Source organism: Phyllostomus discolor, chromosome 6, assembly GCF_004126475.2.
Source record: "Phyllostomus discolor isolate MPI-MPIP mPhyDis1 chromosome 6, mPhyDis1.pri.v3, whole genome shotgun sequence".
In the NCBI taxonomy this organism is placed as follows: Eukaryota; Metazoa; Chordata; class Mammalia; order Chiroptera; family Phyllostomidae; genus Phyllostomus; species Phyllostomus discolor.
This window is the reverse complement of record NC_040908.2, coordinates 62,680,135-62,706,990: the sequence shown is the minus strand read 5'-3', so window position 1 is coordinate 62,706,990 and position 26,856 is coordinate 62,680,135. Positions and strand designations below refer to the sequence as shown.

Genomic DNA, 26,856 nt, shown 5'->3' with positions numbered 1-26,856 from the left:
TAGTAAAATGAGGTCAGTCCTGATAATTAAAATACTAAAAATCTATCTATGGCTAAAAGAAGACTCAAAACTCCACAAAGAGTTCCTTTGTTTCTTTTTCACCTTCTCACGGTTGGCACACTGTTACCTGGCAGAGCTCCTCGGCTACGTCCAGCATTCCTTGTCGAAAGAAGTGCTCCACCATCACCTCATTGAGAAGCCTCTGGCTGTCTGCCTGCCAGCAGCCATCTATTCCCACACTGCTTATGTCAGAATCAAAATTCTGAAAAAAAGAAAGTAACTCATGAATTGATTAGGATGCATCACTGTACACAGTTTTCACCCTATCTAAAAGAAAGAATGGCCTTCATTTCACTCTGAGATACCCCCAATAAGTACCTAATTCAAATTCATCTGTAGCCTGAGACAGGAAGTAGTTTTTTCCATTGCTCCTTTCTAAAACTTGACACTCATTGGTTATTGCTAGGAGAATAAACAGGTGATGTTTTAGAGGGCATTTCCCAAAAACATATAAGTTTAATAATAATTTCTGTGAGTAACTGATTTCTAGGCATTATACAATACCAATTATTTTCAGAGGTTCATAGTGATGCCTGTAAAATCATGTTCAATGCAGTACTAATAGGATAAAAAAAAAGGAGTGAAAACCCATATGCTCAATACAGAATTAGTTAAACAATCAAGTTTAACTTGACAACAACTGCAGTGCCACGGTGGGCAATCGAGGTAGGGGCATGACCAGGTGGTTAAGAAAGCAGGCTCTGGAGCCAGTCTACTTGGATTTGAATCCTGGTTCTATCCTTTATCAACTGTGTGATCTCGGCCATATTACACAAGGTTTTTGAGCCTCAGCTTCCTTACCTTAAGGGGAAAAAATAACACTACCACCCTATCATGGGCTGCACTGCATCCTCTCAAAATTTCTGTGTTGAAATCCTAACTCCCAATATACACCAAGTTAAAATGAGGTCTTTAGGGTGGGTCCTAATCCACTAGGACTGGTATCCTAATTTTTTAAAAAAAAGGAAATTAAGACACAGACAGGTACAGAGGGAAGACCATGTGCGACGGACTGAATGTTTGTGTGTCCCCCCGCCCCAATTCCTACATGGAAGGTCTAACTGCGTATGACTACAATTGTCCGTAAGGAGGTGATAAAGGTTAAATGAAGTCGTAAGGGAAAACAAGGAAGAAACACCAGGGCATGTGCTCTTGCATGCTCTACCCCCCTTCTTCTCCCTACCGCTTCCCACCATCTGAGGATGTAGTGAGAAGTAAGTCATCAGCATGCCAGAAAGGAGGTTGTCTGCCCTCAACAGAAAATAAATTGGCTAGGACCTTGATCTTGAACTTCTCAGTCTCCAGAACTGTAATAAAATAAATTTTTTTTGTTTAAACTATCCAGTCTATGGTATTGTAAAATGTCATAAGCTGACTAAGGCACCATGTGAAGACACAGGAAGAAGATGGCCATCTACAACCCAAGCAGAGAAGCTTCAGAGGAAAGCAATCCTGCCAACACCTTGATCTCGAACTTCTAGGCCTCAAGATTGTGGAAAATAAATGTTTGTTTAAGCCACCTCGTCTGTGATACTATTATAGCAGCCCTAGCAAATTAACTATACTCCCATACTGGTTAAATGAAATGGTAGTCGCTACTATTTTAGTATTACTATTCACAATTAAAAAGTGAGGTTCATTACTGTGTATCTACTAATATGTAAAAATGCCCGTAATACTTTAAGTGAAAAAAAGCAGCCTTGAAATGGGAGGGAGGAGGGGAGGGTTGGGTGGGTGGGTTGGGATGGAAGTAAAAGATAGAAAATCGTATTGCAACAACAATTTAAATAAAATTTTTTTAAAAAGCAGCCTCTACAAAATTATGACCCCATTTTTACTGTTGTTGTTTTTTTTTTTTAAAAAAAGAACACCTGCAAATGTTTAAGAAAAAATATGCAAGAATGTACACTAAAGTATTAGCAGAAACTACCACTGGAGATTACCACTCTCCACATAAAAAAACAAAATTCTTTTCATAATAAACTAATTCAGTTCCGGATAAGATCAAGTAAGCACACTCTACCCTGTCTCTCCCACTGAATGCAGTTATAAAATCAGGACAGAATAAATAAAGCAGCTATTTGGGAACACTAAAAAGTGAACAGTAGTACATGGATTGAGAAAGGTCATAGAACTGGTAGTAAGTTTACTACTTCTCTCTCCTCAAGATCTCTCAGATGGATGCAATGCAGCCAAAACCCAGAACTTGGTGCCCACGATGTGAACAGAGAGCTCTAGGGAAAGCCATTTTGTTTTGCCATAAGGAAGAGAAATGGGCTTTCCCACCATTCAGAGAATAAGGGAAATTGCATGCCTTTTACCCCTCCCTTTATTTTCTTCCACCTCTAGCTCAAGGCAGTCTGCAGGTATATTCATTTTCTATTGCAACTTAAAACACAATTTTATTACCTCACAGCTCTGTAGGTCAGAAATCCAATAGACTCAGATATTTCTCTGTTCCAGGTGCCACAAAACTGAAATAAAGGTGGCAGTGATCTGGCCTCTTATCAGGAATCTGGGAAGAAACCGATTTCTAGGTTTCTAGGCTGCTGTCAGAATTGTCCCATGCAGTTGTAGGGCTGGAGTCCCTGTTTCCTTACTGACTAGAGTAGTGGTGGTTCTCAATTTCTAAAGGCTACTCACATTCCAGGCCTCAAGCCCCATCTCCTATCTTCAAAGGCAACGACAGAAATGACATCCCTCTCACACTTTGAATCTCCCTGCCCACCTCTGCTGCTTTTAAGGGCTCATGGTATTACACTGGGACCACCTAAATAATCTCCCCATTTTAAGGCCAACTATTTAGTAATCTTAATTATATCTGTCAAGTCCCTTCACAGCAGTACCTAGATTAATGTTTGATTGAATAACAAGGGAACAAGAATCTTAGGAAGGTAGCTTTAGAACTCTGCCCACCACAGCAAGCTATCTAAAGCTCTGAAAGCGAGGGTCCTTTCCAGTCAGAGGAGTTATGGACCCAAGAGAGGGAGGGGGGAAACCCCCTAATGCATCTTTGCTCTCTGTCCTTCCACTATCTAGGCCCAGACACAGACACCATCAAGGCAAGTAAGTGAAGCCGCAGCTTTCTGACCAGATTACCAAAATAGTAGCCCTAGAGAACCGTAAAGTACCAGAAAGACAAAGAGAGGGAAGAACTTAGAAAAGTGACCCCTTAAAGTTGTTTATGAACTCCTTGGCTTATACTTGAGTTGCATGGGCCTGGTTATGACCCTAAGCAGCACACCACAGATTGAAAACTGAACTAGGGGACAGGTCTGGTTTCCAAGTCCTAAAATGGCTACTGGTTGGCACACAAACAGGACACAATGAAATAGCTCTGTAATACCTTTGTAAACAAAGCTGACATTGAAACTACAACTCAGAGAAAACTGGTCACAACTTGTGTAATGAACCTACCTCCAGGTCAACTGCATACTAAAACAAAAACATCAATATTTTCCATAGAATTTAAATAAAATGTAGAGTCTCATAACAGAACACTAAAAATGTCCAGGATACACATTTCACACAGAAGCAGAATACACGTTCTTTTGAAGTGCATATGGAACATTTTCCAGGATATATCACACGGTAAGCCAAAAAACAAGTATCAATAAATTTAAGAAGATTGAAATCATATCAAGAAATCATATCAAACATCTTCTCCAATCACAAAGGTATAAAAACTAAAAACCAACTATAAGAAGAAAACTAAAAAACACACAAAAACATGGACCATGATTTATCATGCTGTTAAATACATGGGCTAACAATGGTATGAAGAAATAAATCAAAAGATATTTAAGACAAATGAAATGAAAATACAATGACCCCAAAGTATCTATGGAACACAGCCAAAGCAGTTCTTAGAGCGAAATTCATAGCAATACAGGCTTACCTCAAGAAACAAGAAAATTCTCAAATCAACAATCTAATTTTACACATAAAGGGATTAGAAAAAAGAAAAAAAACCAAAGTAAGGAGAAGAAAGGAAATAATAAAAATCAAAGCAAAAATAAACAAAATTGAGTCTAAAAAATACAAAAGATCAATGAAACCAAGTCCTGGTTCTTTGAAAATATTACAAAATTGATACACCTTTAGCCAGACTCATCAAGAAAAGAGGGCCTAAATAAATAAAAACAGAGATAAAAGAGGAGAAATGACAACCAACACCAGAGAAATACAAAAGATTATAAGAACATACTACAATTACATGCCAACAAATTAAACAAACTGGAAAAAATGGGTAAAGTCCTATAAATGTACAATCTTCCGAGACTAAATAAGGAAGAAACAGACCAGTAAGTACTAACAAAATCAAATCAGTAATCAAAAACCTCCCAACAAACAAAAAATTTTGGACCAATGGCTTCACAGGTGAATTTTACCAAACATGTAAAGAATTAATGCCTATCCTTCTCAAACTGTTCCAAAAATCTGAAAAGGAGTCTAGGATCCCAAACTCATTTTACAAGGCAAGCATTACCCTCAGACCAAAACCAAAGAAAGACATTACAAAAATGAAAATTAAGGTGAGTATGTCTGATGAATACAGGTGCAAAAATCCTCACCAAAATATTAGTAAACTGAATTTTTCAATATATTAAAAATATGACACACAATGATCAGGTGGGATTTATTCCTGAGATGCAAAGATGGTCCAACATCTGTAAATCAATTAAATTTATAATAACTGCCTAAAACACAATAAGGATAAAAATCAAATGATTTTAGAAAAATATTTGACAAAATCCAACATTTATTATAATTAATACTCTCAGCAAAGTGAAGACAGAAAAAACTTATTCAACATAATAAATTCCATATATGACAAACCCATAGCTAATATCATATTCACTAGTGAAAAGCGAAAAGCTTTAAGATTAGAAAAAAGACAAGGATGTCCAATTACACCACTTTATTCAACATAGTACAGGAAGTCCTAGCAAAAACAGTAAGAAAAAAAAAGCATCCAAATTGGAAAGGAAAAAAAGTCGTTATTTATAGATGACATGATACTACATATAGAGAGACCCCTAAAAAATCCACCAAAACTATTAGAACTGATAAATGAATTCAGTAAAGTAGCAGGAAATGAAATTAATATTCAAAGTTGGTTGCATTTTTTATACCAATAATGATTTGTCAGAAAAAGAATTAAGAAAACAATCCCATTTACAATTAAATTTAAAAATATAAAATAGCTAGAAATAAATTTAACTAAGACCTGTACTCAAAAAACTAAAGACACTGAAGAAAGAAACAGAAGAAGATACAAATAGACAGAAACATAAACTGTGTTCATGATACAGAGAATCAACTTCATTAAAATGTCTGTACTACCCCAAATAACCTACAGGTCCAATGCAATCCCTAACAAAATACCAATGGTACTTTTCACAGAACTAGAACAAATAATCCTCAAATGTGCATGGAACCACAAAAGACCTTGAATAGCCAAAGCAATCTTAAGAAGAATAAAGTTAGAGGTATCCCAGTGAGTTCTTGAAGCATCCTGATAATCTGATATCAAACTATACTACAAAACTATAGTAATCAAAACAGCATGCTACTGGCATAAAAAGACACATAGATCAGTGAAACAGAACAGAGAGCCCAGAAATAAATCCAGAGAACTTCTGGTCAAGATAGAGATGTAGGTAAACATGCCTTGCCTCTGCATACAACTATAGCAAAAAAGACAGCTACACTACAAAACAAATATCACCCAAAACAGAAAATTAAGCTGTGTGGAAGTCCAACAACCAAAGATTTAAAGAAGCCACATTCATCCATACAGGTAGGAGGGGCAGAGATGCAGAGTGACACAGAGAGACACAGAGATGGGAACAGCTGGTGCCACAATTATATGTGATGGATAAGAAATGGGAGGGATACCTCAGGAGCCAGGGATCGCAGCCCAGGTCTCAGCACCAGGAAGATAACTCCCCATTACTTCTAGATGTAAAACCAGTGATGGTTGGGGCTGCAGAAGAAACTGCATCCTCTTAAAGGGCCTGCAACAGACTTAGGTCTCACAAAGACCCATACCCTCTGGGATTCAGCACCAGGGCAACAGCTGAAAGGGCACCAGTGGCATATGGGGAGAAAGTGAAGTGCAAGTGGGGAGACAGCTTCCCCCTGGGCAAAACTCCAGAGGCCAGGTAGCTGCTTTGTCCCCCTGCAAGCCCTCCCCCACAGAGTGACAGAGCAGTGACACAGGTTGTCCAGCCCTGGCAATTATTTAAGGCAATGACCCATACAACTTAACAGGTGCACTAAGACAGAGAGTCAAAGCAGCTCTACCTAATACACAAAAACTAGCACAGGGAGGCTGCCAAAGTGAGGAGACAAAGAAATATTGCCCAAATGAAAGGACAGAACAAAACTCCAGAAAAAGAACTAAATGAAATAGAGATAAGCAACCTATCATATGCACAGTTCAAAACACTGGTTATCAAGATGCTCTTAAGAACTCACTAGGTACTTCAACACCATAAAAAAGTGGCGAGGATGAAGCCAAGAATCAAATCAATGATTTGGAACACAAGGAAGGAAAAAGCATTCAATCAGAACAGCAGAAAGAAAAAAGAATTAAAAAAAAAAGGATAGGCTTAGGAACCTCTGGGACATCTTTAAACATACCAACATCCAAATCATAGGGGTGCCAGAGAAAGAAAAAGAAAAGCAAGAAATTGAAAACTTATTTGAAAAAATAATGAAAGAAAACTGCCTTAATTTGGTGAAGAAAACAGATATACAAGTCCAGGAAGCTCACAGAGTTCCAAACAAGATGGACCCAAAAAGGACCACACCCAGACATATCATATTAAAATGCCAAATGTTAAAGATAAAGAATCTTAAAAGCAGCAAGAGACAAGCAGATAGTTACTTACAAAGGAGTCCCAGTAAGACTGTCAGCTGATTCCGCAAAAGAAATTTTGCAAGCTAGAAAGTACTGGCAAGAAGTACTCAAAGTGATGAAAAGCATGGACTCACAACCTAGATTACACTATCCATAAAACATATCATTTAGAATGAAAGAGCAGATAAAGTGCTCCCCTGAGAAGGTAAAACTAAAGGAGTTCATCATCACCAAGCCATTATTATACGAAATGCTAAAGGGAATTAATTATATAAAAAAAGATTAAAATGATGAACATTGAAATGGTAATAAATTCACAGCTATCAATAATTGAATCCAAATAACAAACTAAGCAAACAAGCATAGATATGGAGATCATTTGGAGGGTTATCAGTCAGAAGGGGATAACAGGGGGAAAGATGCAGGGGGAAAGATGCAGGGATTAAGAAGCACACACTGGCAGGTAAAAATTAGGGGGATGTTAAGAACAGTATAGGTAATGGAGTAGCCAAAGAACTGATATGCATGATCCATGAACATGAACTAAGGAGGGAGATCACTGGAGTGAATGGGGATACTGGGCAGAGGGCAACAAAGGGGAAAAAACTGGGACAACTGAAATAGCATAAATCAGTAAAATATATATTTTTAAGAAGACATAAATCTATGCCTCTATGATCAATTAATCTATGACAAAGGAGGCAAGAATACACCATAGGGTAAAAACAATCTCTTCAATAAATGGTATTGGGTAAACTAAAGAGATACATACAAAAAAAAATGAAACTTTAACTTTTTTTTCTATTTAACTTTCTTATACCATATACAAGAATGAACTCAAAATGGATTAAGGAGACAGCATGGATGGACTTCAACAGCATTATGCTAAGTGAAATAAGCCAGTCAGAGAGACAAGTTCCAACAGATTTCACTCAAATGTGGAATCTAATGAACAAAATGAACTAACAAGCAAAATACTGACAGATTCATAGATAACCAGCCAGTTGACAATTGTCTGGGTGGGGGGCGGAGTCAGAAGGGGTGAAGAAATTGAGCAGAGAAGAAACTCATGGACATGGACAACAATGTGGCAACTGTAGGAGGTATGGGAAGGTGGGTGGAGAGAAGTGAAGGAGGGTATGGGGGATAAACGGTGATGGAAGGAGACTTGACTTTGCAGGGTGAACATACAATACAGAATATAGATGATGTGTTATAGAATTGTGCACCTGAAATCTATATAATTTTGTTAACTAGTGCCTCCTCAATAAATTCAATAAAAAGGAAAAAATGGATTAAAGACTTAAATATGACACCTGAAACCATAAAACTCTTAGGAGGTAACACTGAAAACTCTTTCATTGTTCTTAGTAATATTTTTATGTCTTCTTGAATATGGGAAACAAAAGAAACAAATAAATGGGACTACACCAAAATAAAAAGGGTTTGCATAGTGAAGGAAACCATCAACAGACCAAAAAATAACCCACTAGATGGGCATTTGCCAATGACATATCTGATAAGGGGTTAATGTCCAAAACATATAAGGAACTTGCCCTGGCTGGTATGGCTCAGTGGATTGAGTGCCAGCCTGTGAATCAAAGGGTCATGGGTTCTATCCCCAGTGAGGGCACATGCCTGGGTTGAGGGCCAGGTCTCCAGTGGGGTTGTGCTAGAGGCAACCACACACTGATGTTTCTCTCCCTCTCTTTCTCCCTCCCCACCTTCTCTCTAAAAATAAATACATAAAATCTTAATTAAAAAAACATATAAGGAACTCATATAACACAACACACACACACACACACACACACAACGCCTGAGGACCTGAATTAGACATTTCACCAAAGAGGACATAGAGATGGCTGGCCAACAGACATATGAAAAGATGCTCAACATCACTAATCATCAGAGAGATGTAAATTAAGACAATGAGGTGTGGTCACCTCACACCTTTCAGAATGGCTATCATCAATAAATCAAACAGGTGTTCACAAGGTTTTAGAGAAAAGGGAACCCATTTGTACTGTTGGTGGGAATGCAAATTGGTGCAGCCACTATGAAAAAAAAAGTATGGGGTTCCTCAAAAAATCAAAAATAGAACTAACATATGACCCAGCAATTTCACTTCTTGATATTTACCAAAAGAAATCCAAAATACTAACTGGAAAAGTTTATGCACCCCTATGTTTATCCAGCATTATTTACAACAGTCAAGATATAGAAAACATCTAAGTGTCAATCAATAGACAGGTGGATAAAGAAGATGTAGGACATATATGCAATGGAGCATTACTCAGCCATAAAGGAATGAAAGCTGGTCATTTGCAACAACACAGATGGACTTAGAGGGTACTATGCTAAATGAAATAAACCAGACAAAGATAAATACCATATGGATTCACCTTTATATGGAATCTACAAAACACACAAAACAGAAACAAACTCATATATAAAGAGAACAAGTCGATGGTTGCCAAATAGGAGAGGGGTTGGGAGACTGAGTGAAAAGGTGAAGGGATTAAGAAACATGAATCAGCAGATATAAAATAGTCACAGAGATGTAAAGTACAGCATAAGGAATTTAGCCAATATTGTAGTAACTATGTATAGTGTTGGGTGGATGTTAGAATTATCGAGATGATCACTTTGCAAGTTAATGAAATGTCCAATTACCCCACTGTACACTGGAAACTAATATAACACTGTATGTCAACTCTAATTGAAAGATGAAAAAAAGTAGAAAAATTAAAAATAAAATAAAAACATCTAGGATACAATGCAGAATTATTTGGTATACAAAGAACCGGGAAAATCTAAACTTTCATGGGAAAAGATGTTCAACAGACACCAATGCTGAGATGATGCAGATGCCAGAATCATCAAAGACTGTAGTGCAGTTATTCACATTTTGAAAGAAAAATGCAATCTGTTTATTTGCAAAGAAAATATTCTTGAAAGTAGCTAAAGAAAAGTAATGCATTCCTTATAAGAGAACTATGATTCCAATGACCAGATTTCTCAAAAGAAACCATGGAGACCACAACGAAGTGACATGACATTTTTCAAGTACTGAATGCAAAAAACTGTCATCCCAGAATTTTATATCAAGTGAAAATATCCTTCAGGAATATTCTCTGATGAAGGCAAGTTGAAGCTAACACCAGAAAACCTGCTGTAAAAGAACTGCTAAAGTAAGTTCTTCAGACAGGAAGGAAATGATACCAGAGGGCAACCTGGAACATCCCACATGAAGGAAGAACAAGTCCACCTTGTGATCTGACATTTTTCCCTGCCCGATTTTACTTCCACCCCCTTTACCTTTCATTGGCAATACCCTCAACAGACCTCTTGAATTTCTTTTTTTTTTAAGGCATATCAATTTAATTAGACAAGATCATTAGATTAATTGAAACTATAATCCAAACAACACAGGATTATTTTATAGTACATACAAGAACAGGTACAGGGTAACCTGCAGTAGAAACTGCAAAACTCCCACCATTTATACCACCAAAATGCATTAGAGGTCTCTTCTCCAAAATTAAGCACATTTTTCTTTAAAGAGCTATCTAGCCTATTCTTAGATGCCAAGTCAATAGCCTAAAACTAAATACATACATTAAAATTTGGAAATAATCTGACAAAAAACAAAAAGGTAAAATTACTGTCAGTCCTAATTTTTATTCATTTTCTTTTCATAGACATCTTCTTTGGACTAGTACGTGTTTAACTTAAAAAATGGAGATAATACAGAGTAACTAGATAATATGGAGTATGCGCATGAAAGCTAAAGCAACAGCTTTCATGCACATACTAAATAGATTACCCCTAGCTCTGAAGAGCGAGCATGGATCAAGTTCTCTAATTTCGTATCTGCTCCTCCAGATGCTTCTGCCTGTTTTGATGATTTTATAATAGTCCATCAATACCATTAACCAAATTATTTTACCTTTATGCTCTCTATGACAACTAGAACACTGGAAGTAGAGATGGTGCTTTGTTCCCCTTCTAAAGTAGAGGCCTACAAGGGTGACTGATGTCACGGATACTCTCATATTTTACTCCCCCAGAGAAAAAGGGTCATTCAAATGAATGAAGATGACAGATCTTATTACAAACTCAGGAATCTGCCAATAACTCCCTAAATGGCTAAGTGAATCCTATAAAGAAGAAGTGAGATTAATTAAGAATCTTCACCAATCTATCAACCTCATTCAATCCACATACAATGTTCAGATTTCTACTTGTTCATTTAATGATTATTCTCCAACCCTATCAACTCCCAACAAATATACCAGGTGTCTATTCTACAGTAAAGAAATAAAACAACTTTGCTCAGCTCAAAGCACAGATCAAGTTAAAACAGACAATTTTATTTGGCAGTATGCATTAAGTCAGAATGTTAATAACTACCACCAGAGTTAACTGTGCAGATCAAACAGAAGAATTCCTTCAAATCTTTCCTTTACGTACCAAAAGGAAGCTTTGATCATCTAGGAAACTTTAAAATATAAGAGTCTAATATTTCAACAAATATAAACAGTTTTACGACGATGCTTTTCATGTACCTTTATTTGCATGGCACCTTTATATACCACTGTCATATCTATACAGGTAAGCAAAATCATACACCCTTAACATTCAGGATAGCTCTACTACATTCAAATAATATAACTTAACTTGCTAGTCTTGGAAAATACAGCTAAAATGTGAATAAGCAACAAATTCAATGAAAATTTCTGAATTCCCTTCTACCATTCTGATTTTCTAATTCAAACCACTAAGGTAGATAAGTAAACTTTTTTCATAGGTTATTTTCTGTTCACCTATAGTAAAAAAATGAAAGCTAAAATTATTTTAAAAAGAGGATGAGGAAATGCAACACAGTGTGAGAACTCCTTTTGTTATAACTGCACATTCTTACTATTGCATCAGAACTAGGATCAGTTGTGGCTTCTGTTGCTAGGCGACCAACCTAGTTTGCAAGGCTGCCCAGAAAATCAGCAGCACTCTAAACCAACCAAGTGGCTAATGAAGAGATACATCTATTATTAACACTTCTGTTTTGTTATACTTTTTCCTTTTGAAAAAAAGAAGAGAAGCCCTGGCCAGGTGGCTCAGTTGTTTGGAGCATGGTCCCATGCACCAAAAGTCTGCAGGCTCAATCCCCAGTCTGGGCATGTATGGGAGGCAATGGATCAATGTTCCTCTCTCTCTCTAAAATCACTAAGCATGTCCTGGGGTGATGATTAAGAAAGGAAGGGAGGGAGGAAGGACCTGGAAAGATGTTCTTAAATGTGAAGGCAGGATTCAAAGAATCAAAAATAAAACACATGAAAGAGATATGGAAGGAGTAAGACAGAGAAGAACATCCTCATCCCAAGACTGAAGACTGTGAAGCTTATTATCTCTCTTCCACATTGTATTAGGAGAAGGTTCATTAGTTAAAATGCCTTGTCTTCCTATTTGATACCCACTTGACCCATAATAAAAGGACTATGTTAACCTTCCAAAAAAAAAAAAAGGAAAGCATACATTCAAGGGTGTGTGTGCCTAGAGAAGACGTTATGACTTGGAAAGAGAAATCCAAGACACACTAATTCATAAGCCATCTCATGTACTTTTAGCATCATTCACATTTGGACTATTAAGTTTTAAAATCGGGAAGAATAAATTATGAAACTGAAATCTAAACAGACCGTCCTATCACTTTAACCATAACATGAGCATGCTTACAAACTGGTCAAACCTTAGGCTTTCATTGTTCACCATCTAAAAACAATCCAATTCTGAAATACATTTTATAAAATTATTGAACACAGTGTTAACAGTACATGATCAAATGCAGCATTTGTTTTAATTCCTAAGGGCCAATTCTTTAGTACTATTAATTTTTTAACTCCCCCATCTATTTTTGAAAAAAAGTTGGCACTTTTGGGCTATTGTTGCACCTACCAGGAAAAAAATTTGCTTCTAAGCAACCAGCTAATCTAGTTTAAGAATAACAGCTGTACTTCAAAGAAAACTTAAAAGAGAATAAGATTTGCATTTTAGCTCCATTCAGTCTGAAATAATATCTACTTTACATATAACCCACAAAAGATTAGTATCCAAAAGTTTTTTAATTCCCACCAATCAAAAGTAAAGACCAACAACCTAACAGAAAAAAATAAAAGGTCAAAAAATAAGCGAGAAACTCACAAAAGGGAAAAATTGTAATAATCAAATGTAGAAAAAGGTGCTCATCCACATGAATAATTTAAAATTTTTTTAAAAGCTGGTAACACCAAGCATACATGAGAATCTAAGAAAGAAGAACTCATATGTAATGGTAGGATTGCAAATTGATATAAAACCTTCAGGGAAAAATTTAGCAACACCAATAAAGCTGATGATAAGGCACATACCCTATGATGAAATAACCCATATTTAGGAATATACCAAACAGCAGTGCTTTGCTAACTATAGACTAGAAAATAATTTAGTAGTGTGTCATAATCAGCATTTTCAGATGCATTTTTTATATGTAGATGCCACCTTTTTAGACATTCCATTCTCTCCACTGTATGATATTCATACCATTATCTACTTTGGTTTTCTTTTTTAAAATATATAATTTTATTGATTATGCTATTACGGCTGTCCCAATTTTCCTCCTTAGCCCTCTCCACCCTGTATACGCCATTTCTCATGCAGCCCACACCCCCTAGTTCATGTAAGTTCTTTGGCTACTCCGGGTAGGTTTTGCCAGATTAAGGAAAGGGGGTGAAGAGGGGGGATAAAGCCAAACTGATTAGTTTTTACTTTATAAACAAAGGAGAGTAATGTAGCATGGTCAGAGGTATGCCAAACTACTCTGCTTGGCTTTTAAGATCCTTAAAATTCTCTATAATTTAACCATCTGTCACACTTGCATACCCATCCCCTCATAATTATTTTGCACATCGTTTTACACACCTTTTGGTCTGGTGAGCTGCTTCTCTACCTATCTATTTATCTGAACAGAATAGAGAAATCTGAGTGACTATTTTACTAATTCTCCCAAAGATGGCACATACCTCTTACCATTTAGATAAAGTGGAGAGAAATTCAGGTCACTAGTGATTAATTCCCTCAAGGAATTCCACTTAAGAAAAGCTCCTCAAAGTCTTAAAATTTGGGTTTTTAGCCCAGCTCTTCCATTTGCTTTCTAGTTCTGTGATCTCAGGGAGGTTACTTAATCAAAGACTTAGTTTTCGCATCTCCATCTGCAGACAATAATCCCTACCTTACAAAACGTTGGTAAAGATGAAATTAATAATGTACACAAAACTCTACCAGGACCTATCCCACAGGAAGCCTTCGATACACAGTAGCTGATTCTGAGAGGCAGGTCTTGCCACCAAATCTTCCATTCTACATTTAAAAGAATCTTCATTTTAGAAAACATAAATCACTTGAATACAAATTACAGACTAGATTAGTTGACACAGCTTAATATGCGTAAAATCCTTTTTCCAACCTCTCAACCCAACATGACTTGGATACTAAACCAAGCACAGCTATTTCATTTTGTAGCCTCAGGCAAAAATGTGTCTGTACCACCTCCAGGTCCAGGAGAATTCCCTGATCCTGCATCCTAATACAAGATCTGATTGCAAAGGTCCAGGCTTTCCTCTAAGGACTAGACTATAATTCAACAAATAATTACTATTACCAACTAAATAATGTTGTTTCATTCTGCTCATAGCAGAAGTATAGTAAGAACAAGATAGGCCCATAGCTTAGAGCTAATGATGTAATGGGACAGAGAGCAGAGAAAGCAGAACTCACCTTCTCTTTTGAGAATGCTCTTGATACTGAAAGGGCAAAACCAATATTGTTTCACAGGCACTGAAAACCCAACACAAGCAAAGAGACCCAGAGAGCATCTAGCTGCTTGCAGGAGTCAGGACTCTTGGTTCCTACAAACAAGTACCTTTTGCTCAATGAAGCTGGATTTAAAGAAAGGCTCAGGTAACCAGGGTCTCTTGAAATCAATTGTAGGCTCACACATTCCCAGCCCTTCTTTCTGTAAGAGCTCTAATAAGAAAGACACTAGAGAAGCACCTTGAGACACCCTCCCTGCAACAAATAACTGTGGCCAAGCCTGGGGGAATCAAGCCCATTCTCAAGAGCATGCACTCTGGCCAAAGTGAATTGACTACTGAGAACATGGCTGGTCCTATTCAACCCCCATAAAAAACATCTTCCATCTTGACCACAAAAATATAAGATTTTAAGCCCTGGCTGGCGTAGCTCAGTGGATTGAGTGCGGGCTGGGAACCAAAGTGTCCCAGGTTCGATTCCCAGCCAGGGTACATTCCTGGGTTGCAGGCCATGACCCCCAGCAACCGCACATTGATGTTTCTCTCCCTCTCTCTCTCTCTCTCTCTCTCCCTCCCTCCCTCCCTCTCCCTCTCCCTCCCTTCCCTCCCTAAAAATAAAAAATAAGTAAAATCTTTAAAAAAATATATATATAAGATTTTAATAAATACCTTGCAAAAATTTAGACACATTGTCTACTATACTTTCTTGGATTACTCACTAGTAATTCTGAGGAGGGGACTTAGTTTGATGTTTTCTTTTTAGTGAAAACGTTCTTAGCTTTTTAATCACTGTTGTCTCTTTATAACTTTATTATTCCTTTCAAATAATTCTAAAAATTCTACCTAAAATATATATCAAATTATCTATCAGATATATCAGAACTCAGCAATTTTTCTTTTTAAGCTGAGTGAATTTTCTGTCTTTGTTATTCCCTTTCCCCTGCATTAACAGTAATATCTCTCTACTACACAAGGATTTACCCATTACATTAATAACAGAACTTCAGAGCTAGAACATCTGACCTCACCCACATAGTCTATCTAAACTACCTACCACTTAAGGCTAAACTCAAGACATTTTCGACCTCTGGTATGCTTTTTCTCCTCTCATACCTCAGTCATATCTACATAAAAGGCAGTTCCAAACTGCTCACCAGAACTATCTTAAAATATTCTATACTACTTTTTTTATAGCATTACTCCATTTGTTTTTTCAGTATAGTCAGCATTTGCATCATCAGTGTAGGTACTCCATCTAGGGGCAAAAGATCAGTTAAGGAAATGTGATTTAAAAATTTTTTTAATCATTATTCTCCTCCTTAAAACATCACCAGCCCTGCGTTGGCCTAATTTCCTACTATAGCAGTGTTTAAGAACAGATTCTTGAGATCTTTTCCACCTCCTGATTCATCACTTTGAAGTTGTACACCTGGGGTATGTTAATATCTCTTGAGTCTTAGTTTCCTCATATGCAAAAGGGGAATAATGTACCTGCATGATGAGATATAAATAAATATACTGAGCATAGTCAACACTCAGTAAATGATGGCCTCAACTGCTTTTATCATTCAATCTCTTTTCCCCTAATTCTCCTTGGATCAAATCCTTAGGCCCTCCATCATTTCCTGTCCCCCAACCTGATCTTGCTCTATTCCCGACAGGGTCAGCCACTCTAATCAAGTCCCTGCGAGTTTTTAACAGGACTCAAGCATATTCTCAATTGTCATTCAGCCCCTCTCCCAGACCAACAGAAACTACACCTCACTGTTCTCTTGCTCTAAATCTTACCCATTCTTCCAAGTCAAATTTAAGTCACCAACTCCACAAACCTTAAATTAATCAACAGCACAATGATCTTCCTTTTATTTTGTAGTAAGCAGAGTCCAACCCTGTTTCCTCAGAATTTTTTTCCGTTCTTCTACATATATGAAAAGTCAAACTACACCACAATCTTCTAAATAACATGTACTACATATCTCACTTTCAACGGTCCCACAAAAAATTTTAAATACCTTAAAATCTTAGCACCATTTATTTTCACACACATGCACCTCTAATGCGGTAATCATTTCATTGACTTTTCTTACTTAGGAAGTAAACTAAAAAGTCAAAAGACAAACAAAACACTGAATAAAATGCCCTTTAACAGGAGAGAGTTCTAAATTTTCTGAAAATAGGGGAGAAAATTAAAAACAGACCAACACACTGTTTTAAAAAAAATATTGCCACGGAACCCAACAGCTAATATTATGTACTTTAAATAGTGATCATAAAACTATGGACATCTGAAAAGAGTCAATATAAAAGCAGAAATCCTCCACATTTTATGTTTATAATCATTAAAAGACACAAAACACCTTGGCTAATACCACAAATTTCTTTTCTGCTTACATTTTCAGAGAAGTGATAACTAGAGAACATTAGATAACTTTAAAACACTAGAAGCATTAAAACACTAAAGGGGAGAAAACTCATTCAGTGTGTCAGAAATTTACTGCAGTTCCTTACTCAGAATGCCAGCTCACAGAGGAGTCCCAGTGTCTCTGGCTGTCCGCCTGGGAGGATGAGAACACTGTTCATCTACAACACGTGCTCGCAGGATGCTGGACAGCATTCCAGTTATTACTCAAGTCTGTCTGCTGTGGTTTTTAAAGGTTTGTGTCACGCCCTGGCCTGTGTAGTTCAGCTGGTTGGAGCATCGTCCCATAACCAAAATGTTGTGGGTTCGATCCCTGGTCTGAGAACGTACAGGAGGCAACTAATCAATGTTTCTCTCCTACATGAATGTTTCTCCCTCTCCCTTCCTTTCTCCCTAAAAGCAATGGGAAAAAAAAAAAAGGTCCTCAGGTGAGGATTTAAAATAACTAAAGGCTTATGCCACAACTGGTTCAGCTCCATCCTGAATGTTTACCACCAATTCCCGTAAGATTCCACCAAACCTTTACAGCAGGTGGTCCTGGAAACTTGTACAAATTTACCAGTTCAAAACTTAAAAAGAAGATGAAGAACATGACTTTATAAGTTAATGGAGTCTCTTATGACAAAAGCCTACACAGAGTTCCTCATGTTTGTGAGAAGCTCATGAACAATGTCTAGGTAGTTCTTGTGGACAAACATCTTCCTCTACAGCTGAGTCCAAACAGATGCCAATAAAGACAAATTGGAACCAGCCCTGGCTGGGTAGCTCGGTTGGTTTGAGCATCGTCCCAATACACAGAGGTTATGGGTTTGAGTCCCTGGTCAGGGCACATACAACAATCAACCCATGATGCATAAATAAGCGGAACAAGAAACTGATGTTTGTCTCTGTCTCCTTTCCTCTCTCTCTAAAATCAATAAATAAAAATTTGTAAAAATTGGGAGAGAATATACTAAAAGATGTTAGAGAACTAGGCTAAAAGATCCAGGCTTTTTCCTTTGGCCTAGGACTATGATTCAACAAATACTTCTCAGTATCAACTTAGGAACGTAGTTTCATATGATGGGTCAGAAGAATCTAGGTCACCTAGAACTTAAACAACTTTCATAAGAACATAAAACTACCAAAAAAATTACTTGAAAAAGTCCTTGTAACTTCTAAATACATGAAATAAATGTCTTCAAATGACAAATGAGTAAATTAAAATGTGTTAATTAGGAACATTCACCTTAAACACATCCCTACCCAAAAAGCCAGAATTGAGGTTACTCCCTATGTGTTCTCTTGGTATCCCTTCTCAAAGAGGTACTGCCATTTCTAGTACCAAATACATTTAAATGCTTTGTCTCAGAGATTAGCCAAAAATACCTGGCAAAAACCCTTATGAACATTTGTAAAGACTTGCTAAATCAGGTGGAAGACATGCTCGACAAGTTACCAGTAGATAGGGGGACAAGAGTAAAAAAGGATCGTGATGATAAGTATGACTGGACAACAGACACCAACTAGGAAATGGGGAAACCAGTGATTGAATGCAAAGTTGGTAAATTATTTGCCCAAATGATTCTTATCCTGGTGGCCAGTACACACTTGAGGTCTGGTTGCTGAGGCTGTCCCCACCTGTTCCCAGACTTTGGGATTTCTTAAGATATTTTTTCTGACTGGCTTCAGCTCTTCTCACTGTCATGGCATCTTCTGGTCCTGCTGTCCCATCCTCTGTCGTAACTGCAGGCAGCCTTGTGGTCAAGCAATCCCTCCAGGAACCTTCTGGAGTTTGAACCATCAAAAAGACTATAACACCTTGGGCACTGCCAGCCACTGAAATCTGAAGCTTCCTAAACACTACCAGTAGTTACTTCACCCTAGAGAAACTGAGGGTTTTTCTCACTCACAGTAATTAAAGATCATCTCTACAGTGCCTCACCACCATTCCAATATGTCCTTAGGCTAGTATACAGCAAGAGTCACTTCCCATAACAACTGAAGACTTGCAGTGCCATAGCCCCAAAAGGTCTGATGCCAAAGCCTCTTCCCAAGCTGGGTTCACTCCCTCAGAGTTACCAATCAGGCATCACAACCTCAAAGCTGTATCGAAAATGTTCACTGCCTTTCCAGCCTTTGCTGGCAACAGCCACCAATGATCCAGAAATGGGACTGCTGCCACCAATACCACTTCTCTGGTCTCTTTTGCTGAGTCGAAGCCCTCAGCACTATGGAAGTGATCAAAGCTCTCTGAAAAGTCACTATCACTTCTGTAAGCCACAGCTACCCAAACAGTTCCCAGAGCCCCTGCCCCTTACTGTCCTGACACACCACACCTACCAGTTAATGACATTTCCTTAGGAGCATATAGTTCTGACTTAAGCTGCCTCAATTTAGCCTTTCGACACTACTGTTCCATAGGATAGTTTCTAACAGGTTTATCCATGAGTTAGAGCCATTCTCTGGATTCCATGAGTTCCTTCTATATTACAGTTAGTGCTCTTGTGTGTACAAACTAATCAACTAGTTAGGAGATGGCTTTACTACAAAGAGCTCTCCCCAAAAGTTCTTCCTACTCTCCCAGAATTTTACAGTGTGTGAACAAAAGTGTCCATAACCAGTCACAAACCCTACAGTGGCTGAAGTGGTCAGGATTATCATCCCTTAGGCCACTTCTCTTAGGCCCTACTAGGGCTATAAATTTTAGCACTGACTCAGTGCTACAAATGACAACTGCTTATAAGTAAACCACTAATTCAAAAATTCAAGAGATGTTATAATAAAAATCACCCAACACCAATGACCAGCCTTGCTGGCTAGCAACCAACCCACCCATATAAACCAATACTGGAGAAAATCAATTAGCATGCACATAGGAAGACAACAGAAGTTAGGGTGATACACAGGAGACAAATGCAAGGATATTTCTTTAATCATTCCACAACACAGACAGAGTCACAGCCAGGAAATTATTCAAGGAAGTAGGAAAAGTTACGTCTATAAACAAATTCCTTCATAGTAGGCTAAAATTTCTTTGGGAATTTACTCATCGTGACATTAAGAACTATATTCATATAAACAAATGGATAAATAACAAGGATATAAAAAGTTTTTTATTTTTGATTTTTAAATAACTGCGACCGGTAACTTAAATAACATAGTAAAAAAAAAAAAAGATCTGTGTAAGTTATTAAAAATAGAAAGGAATAGCATAATTTGTAAAAGCTAACGTCATCAAAGCAGTGACAAGAGATGAAGGATGATGCTTAAAAATACCACAAACTTCCTTCAACACCATACCTTATCAATGGCTTTTCCAACCCGAGAAACACTGCTGTGGATGTCTTTGTGATCTGAGGCCAATTTCTGAACAGTGTCCTTTATTCTTTTACAGCACTGTGTCAAAACAAGTGAAAGTGTCCCTGACAACTCAGTATCTTGGCCTATAAAAAAAAAAAGAGAAAAAGATTGGTTACTCAAAAAGCAAGACCAAAGATGGCACATTTCCAATAGGCCCTTTGGAACACTGAAAGATGGAGGTGAAATAGATCAGTGTCTAATTTGAAGCCGAGGGCCACATTCATAACATTTTTCAAGTGAAAAATTAAGAAAGTTACCTTAATATTGTATTTTTTTGTGGAATAAATAAGAAAAATTTACCATGAAATAAACCACTTTTGTAATTACTAAAATCAGCACAAACTATAAATAATACTTCCAAGGCATTGTTTAGAAAATGTTTCAATAAACGAACTCACTTATTCAAACTGCTTACACTGTTCAAATCATTTTCAAGCATTTTAATTGTTATGAAATTTCCTAAAGAGAAGCTATTTAGTCTAAATGTTTTACATATTATATAAAGAAGTAGAATAAAAAAATAACAAACTTCTTTGGATATCATTGTGTGTAAAATAAGTTACCATAACACGCCTGAGACTGCTATCCTTAGAAAGGCCTGCTTGCAAAGCTGACCCTTGGCCGTCATCTGGGAACTTGGACTCCAGGAGGGTTCCCACCACCCTAACTGAAAAGAATGGTTCACTGTGCCTAAACTGCTGATACAATGTAGGTTATGCTAAACTCCTGCTTTCATTGGGAGTCTGGAATTTTGGTACATGCCAGGCAGATGGAGCCCACATGACCAGTCCCCAATAAAACATCCTGAGTACAATGTCTCAATGAGCTTCTCTGGTAGAAAACACTTAATATGTGTTATAATTTGATGTTGGAGGAATTAAATGTGTCCTGTGTGACTCCAATGGAAGAGGACTCTTAGAAATTCCTCCTGGTTTCCTCTGGGCCTTGCCCCATAAACTTCTGCCCCGAGCAGATTTTGCTTTATACCCTTTTGTTGTAATAAATCTTAGCCATGAGTGTGACTACATGCTGAGTCCTGTTTGTCCTCCTAATGATTCAATGGACACTAAAGATGCCATCATGGGGACTTCTTGAATCACATGATAAATGAGCCAAAATTTACTATAGTTTATATCCTCTTTCCCTATGCTACCTCCTCAAGAAAAGGAAATGAGAAGGGAGGGAGGGAGGACAAACTCAGTTATTATTTGTCAATTACCTCATACATCTACATAGCTCCACATGTAAGAAAAAGGCCTGGCTTCTGAAATCCTGCTCAATATTATATAGCAGTGGTTCTTAAACTTTAATTAAAAAAAGAAAAAAAACTTCAATTCATTTGCATCAGAATGACCTGGAGACTTAGTTAAAACAGAGTAGTTGAATACCATTTCCAGAGTTTTTAATTCAGGAGGTCTGGGATAGGGCCCAAGAATTTGAACAAGAACAAGCTCAAAAGTACAGTAGCCGTAGCATGTTTGTTCATTCAACAAACACTTATTGAGCACTCATTATGTGATAGGTACAGCAGTAAAACAAGACCACCAAAAATCCCTGCCCTAAAACTTACTTTCTGGTGAACAAGATAAACAATACACAAAATAAGTCAACTATATAGTATGATAAAGAATGATACATGCTACTGGTCAGGGGGCAGGAGGGGAAGCAGAGTAAAAGAGATAGGAGTATATGTGGGTTAAGCAACTGTAATCTTAAAATGGGTGGTCATGGCAGACCTCACTGAGAAAATGACATTGAGCAAAGACTTAAAGACAAAAAAGACAAAAAAAAAAAAAAAAAAAGAGGTGAGGGAATTAGCTCTCTGGTTATCTCAAAAGTAAAGGGTGGCAGGATAGCTGTTCCCAAATATGCTTCTTTAGCATAAAGATTACTTTGAGAAACAGCAAACAGAGAAGCAGCTCTGAAAACAGAGTAGAAGTTACCCTTTTGTAAGGAAAATTCACATTTATAAAAAAAAAACCCTCCATTTGTAAGGGTGTAACAGGAAAAGAAGGATAGCTCTAAATTACAAGAAACATTTACTGGCTTCCAGTCAACATGGCAGAATAGGTAAATGTTGTACTCGCCTCCTCCCACAACCACACCAATATTACAACTGAACTACAGAACAAGAATCAATGAGAACAGCCTGGCATCTAGCTAAACAGAAATCCTGTAACTAAGGGTATAAAGAAGAAGCCACGTCAAGACTGGTTAGGAGGGTAAGAGATGCTGAACCAGCTGATCCAACCACCACATGTAGCAGTGAAAAAGGGGGAGAGAGATGTCCCCCCCTGAGGAGCAAGGGGTCCCAGCCCCACGATAGACTCCCCTGCCCAGGGTTCCAGTGCCAGGAAGGTAAGTCTCCATAATTTCTGGCTAGAAAACCAGTGGTGATAGTGGCTGAGTGAGACTGAGCATCTTGGGAGTCCCAGGCATTCCTCTTAAAGGGCTCATGACAAACTTACTCAGACTCACACACTCTGAGCTCCAGTGCAGGGGCAATAGCTCAAAAGGCACCAGAGGCATACAGGGAGGAACTGAAGTGTCTGACATAAGGACAAGAGCTGAAGGGATAGCTTTCTCCCAGACAGAAATGCTGGCAGAGGCCACCGTTCCTTTGCTGAGACAGCCCACAGATCCAGCAGGCAGATGCCATTATCTGACCCCCCATCAACCAGGCAAACTCTGTTCACCCTGCCATGGTGATTCCCAGAGACCCCACTCCACCCACCTTATGGCCCACTCAAGCCACTTCCATTAGCTTTTCCATACAAACAGTCTGTTCTGTCACAGCCCATGCTGCAGATGTTCCTTACATCTTTCAGAGGTTCACAAACCCCAAACAAGCAGCATTTGGCCTTGGCATGCCTTGTACCCACTGCTGGGCAGCCCCAAGTAGTTGACCTTGGCCTGTACCTCCCAATAGGCCCAGAAATACCACAGCTGGTGGCTGGTGTCAGACCATGCCAAACCACTACCCAACCACAACCAAACAACACACTCAAAGGGAAGACTTAGCAGGCACCAGAGGCTTGATCAAGCAAATCATGCTCCACAGGGTCAGCCCCTGCACAACAGCTGTAGTCACAGCCAACCAGCCTAAGGGTCAATTCCCTCATTGAGGTGCCAACAGCAATCAAGCCTCAACTACAGCACCAGGGCACACACAATGTACACAAAGGATATTCCTGGAGAACCTGGCTCAGGTGATGAGGGAGGCTGTGCTATGGGGCCCTAGGGGCCACTCTTTCAAGATTGGGAGACAGCACCTCTACCAAATACAATAGAGAGAAACAAACACAGGGAGGCAGGCCAAAGGAGGAGACAAAGAAACATGTCACAGATGAATGAACAAAACAAAACTCCAGAAAAGAACTAAACAAAATGGAGACAAGCAATCTACCAGTGTTCAAAATACTGGTTATAAGGATGCTCGATGATTTCAGTGAGAACATCAACAAAGAGATAGGAAACATAAAAAAAAAGCAGTCAGAAATGAAGAATAGCTTAGAGGGAATCAACAGTAAATTAGATGAAACAGAGAATGGAATCAGAGATTTAAAAGTAAGGTAGCAGAAAACACCCAATCATAACAGCAAAAAAGAGTGGGGAGAAGGAGAGGAAGAAGAAGAATCCAAAACAATGAGGATACTTAAGGCAGTGGTCTCCCTATCTCCAGGCTGTGGACCAGTACTGGTCCAGGCCTATCAGGAGGAGGGCTACACACCAGGAGGTGAGCTTGAATGTAATGTGCTTGAATCATCTGCAAACCAACCTCCCATTCCCAGTCTGTGGAACAATTGTCTTCCACAAAACTGATCCCTGGTACCAAAAAGGTTGAGATACACTGATTTAAGGGGCCTCTGAGACAACATCAAGTGTATCAACATTCACATCATAGTGGTACCAGTAAGAAGAAACAGAACAAGAAACTTAACACCCATTTGATGAAATAATGACAGAAAACATCCCTAACCAGGTGAAAGAAATAGACATACAAACCCAAGAAGTACAGTGAGTCCCAAACAAGATGAAACCAAAGAGGCCCACACCAAGACATATCATAATTAAAATGCCAAAGGTTAAAGACAAGGAGAGAATTTAAAAGCAGCAGGGGGGAAAAAAGCAGTTTAGTTGTTTTCTGTTGAGAAATCATTTGACAGTCTTATGGGACCTCCCTTGTATAAAACTGCCTTTCCATAAAACTGTCAGCTGATTTCTCAACAGAAGCTTTGGAGACCAGAAGGGATCAGCACAAAATATTCAAATTGATGAAAAACAAGGACCTGCAACCAAGCTTACTCTACCCAGCAAAGCTATCATTTAGAATCAAAGGACAGATAAAGAGCTTCCCAGACAGGAAAAAGCTAAAGGAGTTCATCAGCACCAAACCAGTATTGTAAGAAATGTTTAAAAGGGACTTATTTAAGAAGAAAAAAAAATAAAGATAAAAAATGTGAACTACAGAATGGCAATAACTACATATCTATCAATAATTACTTTAAAGTAAATGGATTAAATGGTCTAATCAAAAGAAATAGGGTGGCCAAATCAATAATAAAACAAGCCCCTTACATATGCCATCCACAAGAAACTCTCGTCAGATCGAAAGACACAGACTGAAAGGAAGGGGAAAAGGTATTTCATGAAAATGAGAAAAAAAGCTGGGGTAACAATACTTACAAGAGACAAAACAGACTTTAAAACAAAGGCTATTAACAACAGACAAAGACGGCCCCAGTAATTTCATTTCTGTGTATTTATCCCAAGAAACCCATAACACTAATTCAAAAAGACATGTATGCACCCATGTTTACTGCAGCATTATATACAATAGCCAACATATGGAAGCAACCCAAGTGTCCATCAACAGATCGATGGATGAAAAGCAAGTGCTGCATATATACAACAGAATACAACTGAGCCATTAAAAAAGAATGTAACCTGAGTTCCCGCCAAGATGGAGGAGGCGTAGGTAGAAACCCTTCACTTCCTCGCACAATCAAAAGAAAGATAACAACCAATCTAAAATCAATAAATAACCAGAAGTGCCAGAAAAATCAAACTGCATGGAACCCCAATAACCAAGAATTGAAGAAACAGTCAATTAGAACAACCAGACTGGTAAGACCACAGACCAGAGAACCTGTGGCAAGGTGGCAGACCATGTGAGTGGGGCTGGCTTCCGTGAGGAGGCGGACCTTGCAGGTGGAGCTGACTGAACTGGAAACTGAGACTCAGAGCTGACTGTGGACTATGGTGGTTGCCCCAGTGGGAGAAACTCCCAGTCTTGCACGAGATTATTGTAAAGTAGGGCTAGAGCCAAGCAGGCAAGCTGCATTGTTCCTTCTCTGGCCCCTCACCCACAGGCAGTCCCGCAGCGCAGCAAGGAGGGTTGCCCTGCCTTGGTGAACACCTAAGGCTCCACCCCTCACTCTAACAGGTGCAACCAGACCAAAAAAAAAAAAAAAAAACAAGAGAGAGAGAGAGATATGGCTCAAACAGAAGAACAATCAAATCAAAGCCCCAGAACCCATCCTTTTAAGCAACCAAGAGATAGCTAACTAACCTATCAGATGCACAGTTCAAAACACTGGTGATAAGGATGCTCACAGAATTGGTTGATTTTGGTCACAATTTAGATGAAGAAATGCAGGATACAATAAGAGAAATGAAGGAAAATGCACAGGGAACCAATAGTGATTGAATGAAAGCTGGGTCTCACATCAATGGAGTGGACCAGAAGGAAGAAAAAAACATACAACCAGAAAAGAATGAAGAAATAAGTATTCAAAAAAAAATGAGGAGAGGCGTAGGAACCTCCAGAACATTGTTAAACAATCCAACATCTGAATCATAGGGGTACCAGAAGGAGAAGAGGAAGAGCAACAAGTGGAAAAGTTATTTGAACAAATAATAAAGGAGAATGTCCCCAATCTGGCAAAGGAAATAGACTTCCAGGAAGTCCAGGAAGCTCAGAGAGTCACTAAGAAGTTGGACCCAAGAAGGAACACACCAAGGCACATCATAATTACATTAGCCAAGGTAAAAATGAAGGAGAGAATCCTAGAAGCAGCAAGAGATAAGGAGACAGTAACCTACAAAGGAGTTCCCATTAGACTGTCAGCCGATTTCTCAAAAGAGACCTTACAGGCAAGAAGGGGCTGGAAGGAAGTATTCCAACTCATGAAAGGCAAGGACCTACATCCAAGATTGCTCTACCCAGCAAAGCTTTTATTTAGAATGGAAGGGCCTATAAAGCACTTCTCAGATAAGGTCAAGTTCAAGGAGTTCATCATCACCAAGCCCTTATT

General features: G+C 38.4%; 1 protein-coding gene across 1 annotated transcript in view; it reads right to left on the bottom strand.

Moving 5' to 3' along the window:
- RMND5A (required for meiotic nuclear division 5 homolog A) overlaps positions 1 to 26,856 on the bottom strand; it is a 64,627-nt gene that overhangs the window by 27,855 nt on the left and 9,916 nt on the right. Inside the window, exons 2-3 of the mRNA XM_028514466.2 lie at positions 20,480 to 20,622; positions 128 to 262 (exon numbers count right to left, since the gene is read on the bottom strand). Of these exons, the coding sequence (XP_028370267.1) occupies positions 128 to 262; positions 20,480 to 20,622 (278 nt within the window). The remainder of the gene's footprint in view (positions 1 to 127; positions 263 to 20,479; positions 20,623 to 26,856) is intronic.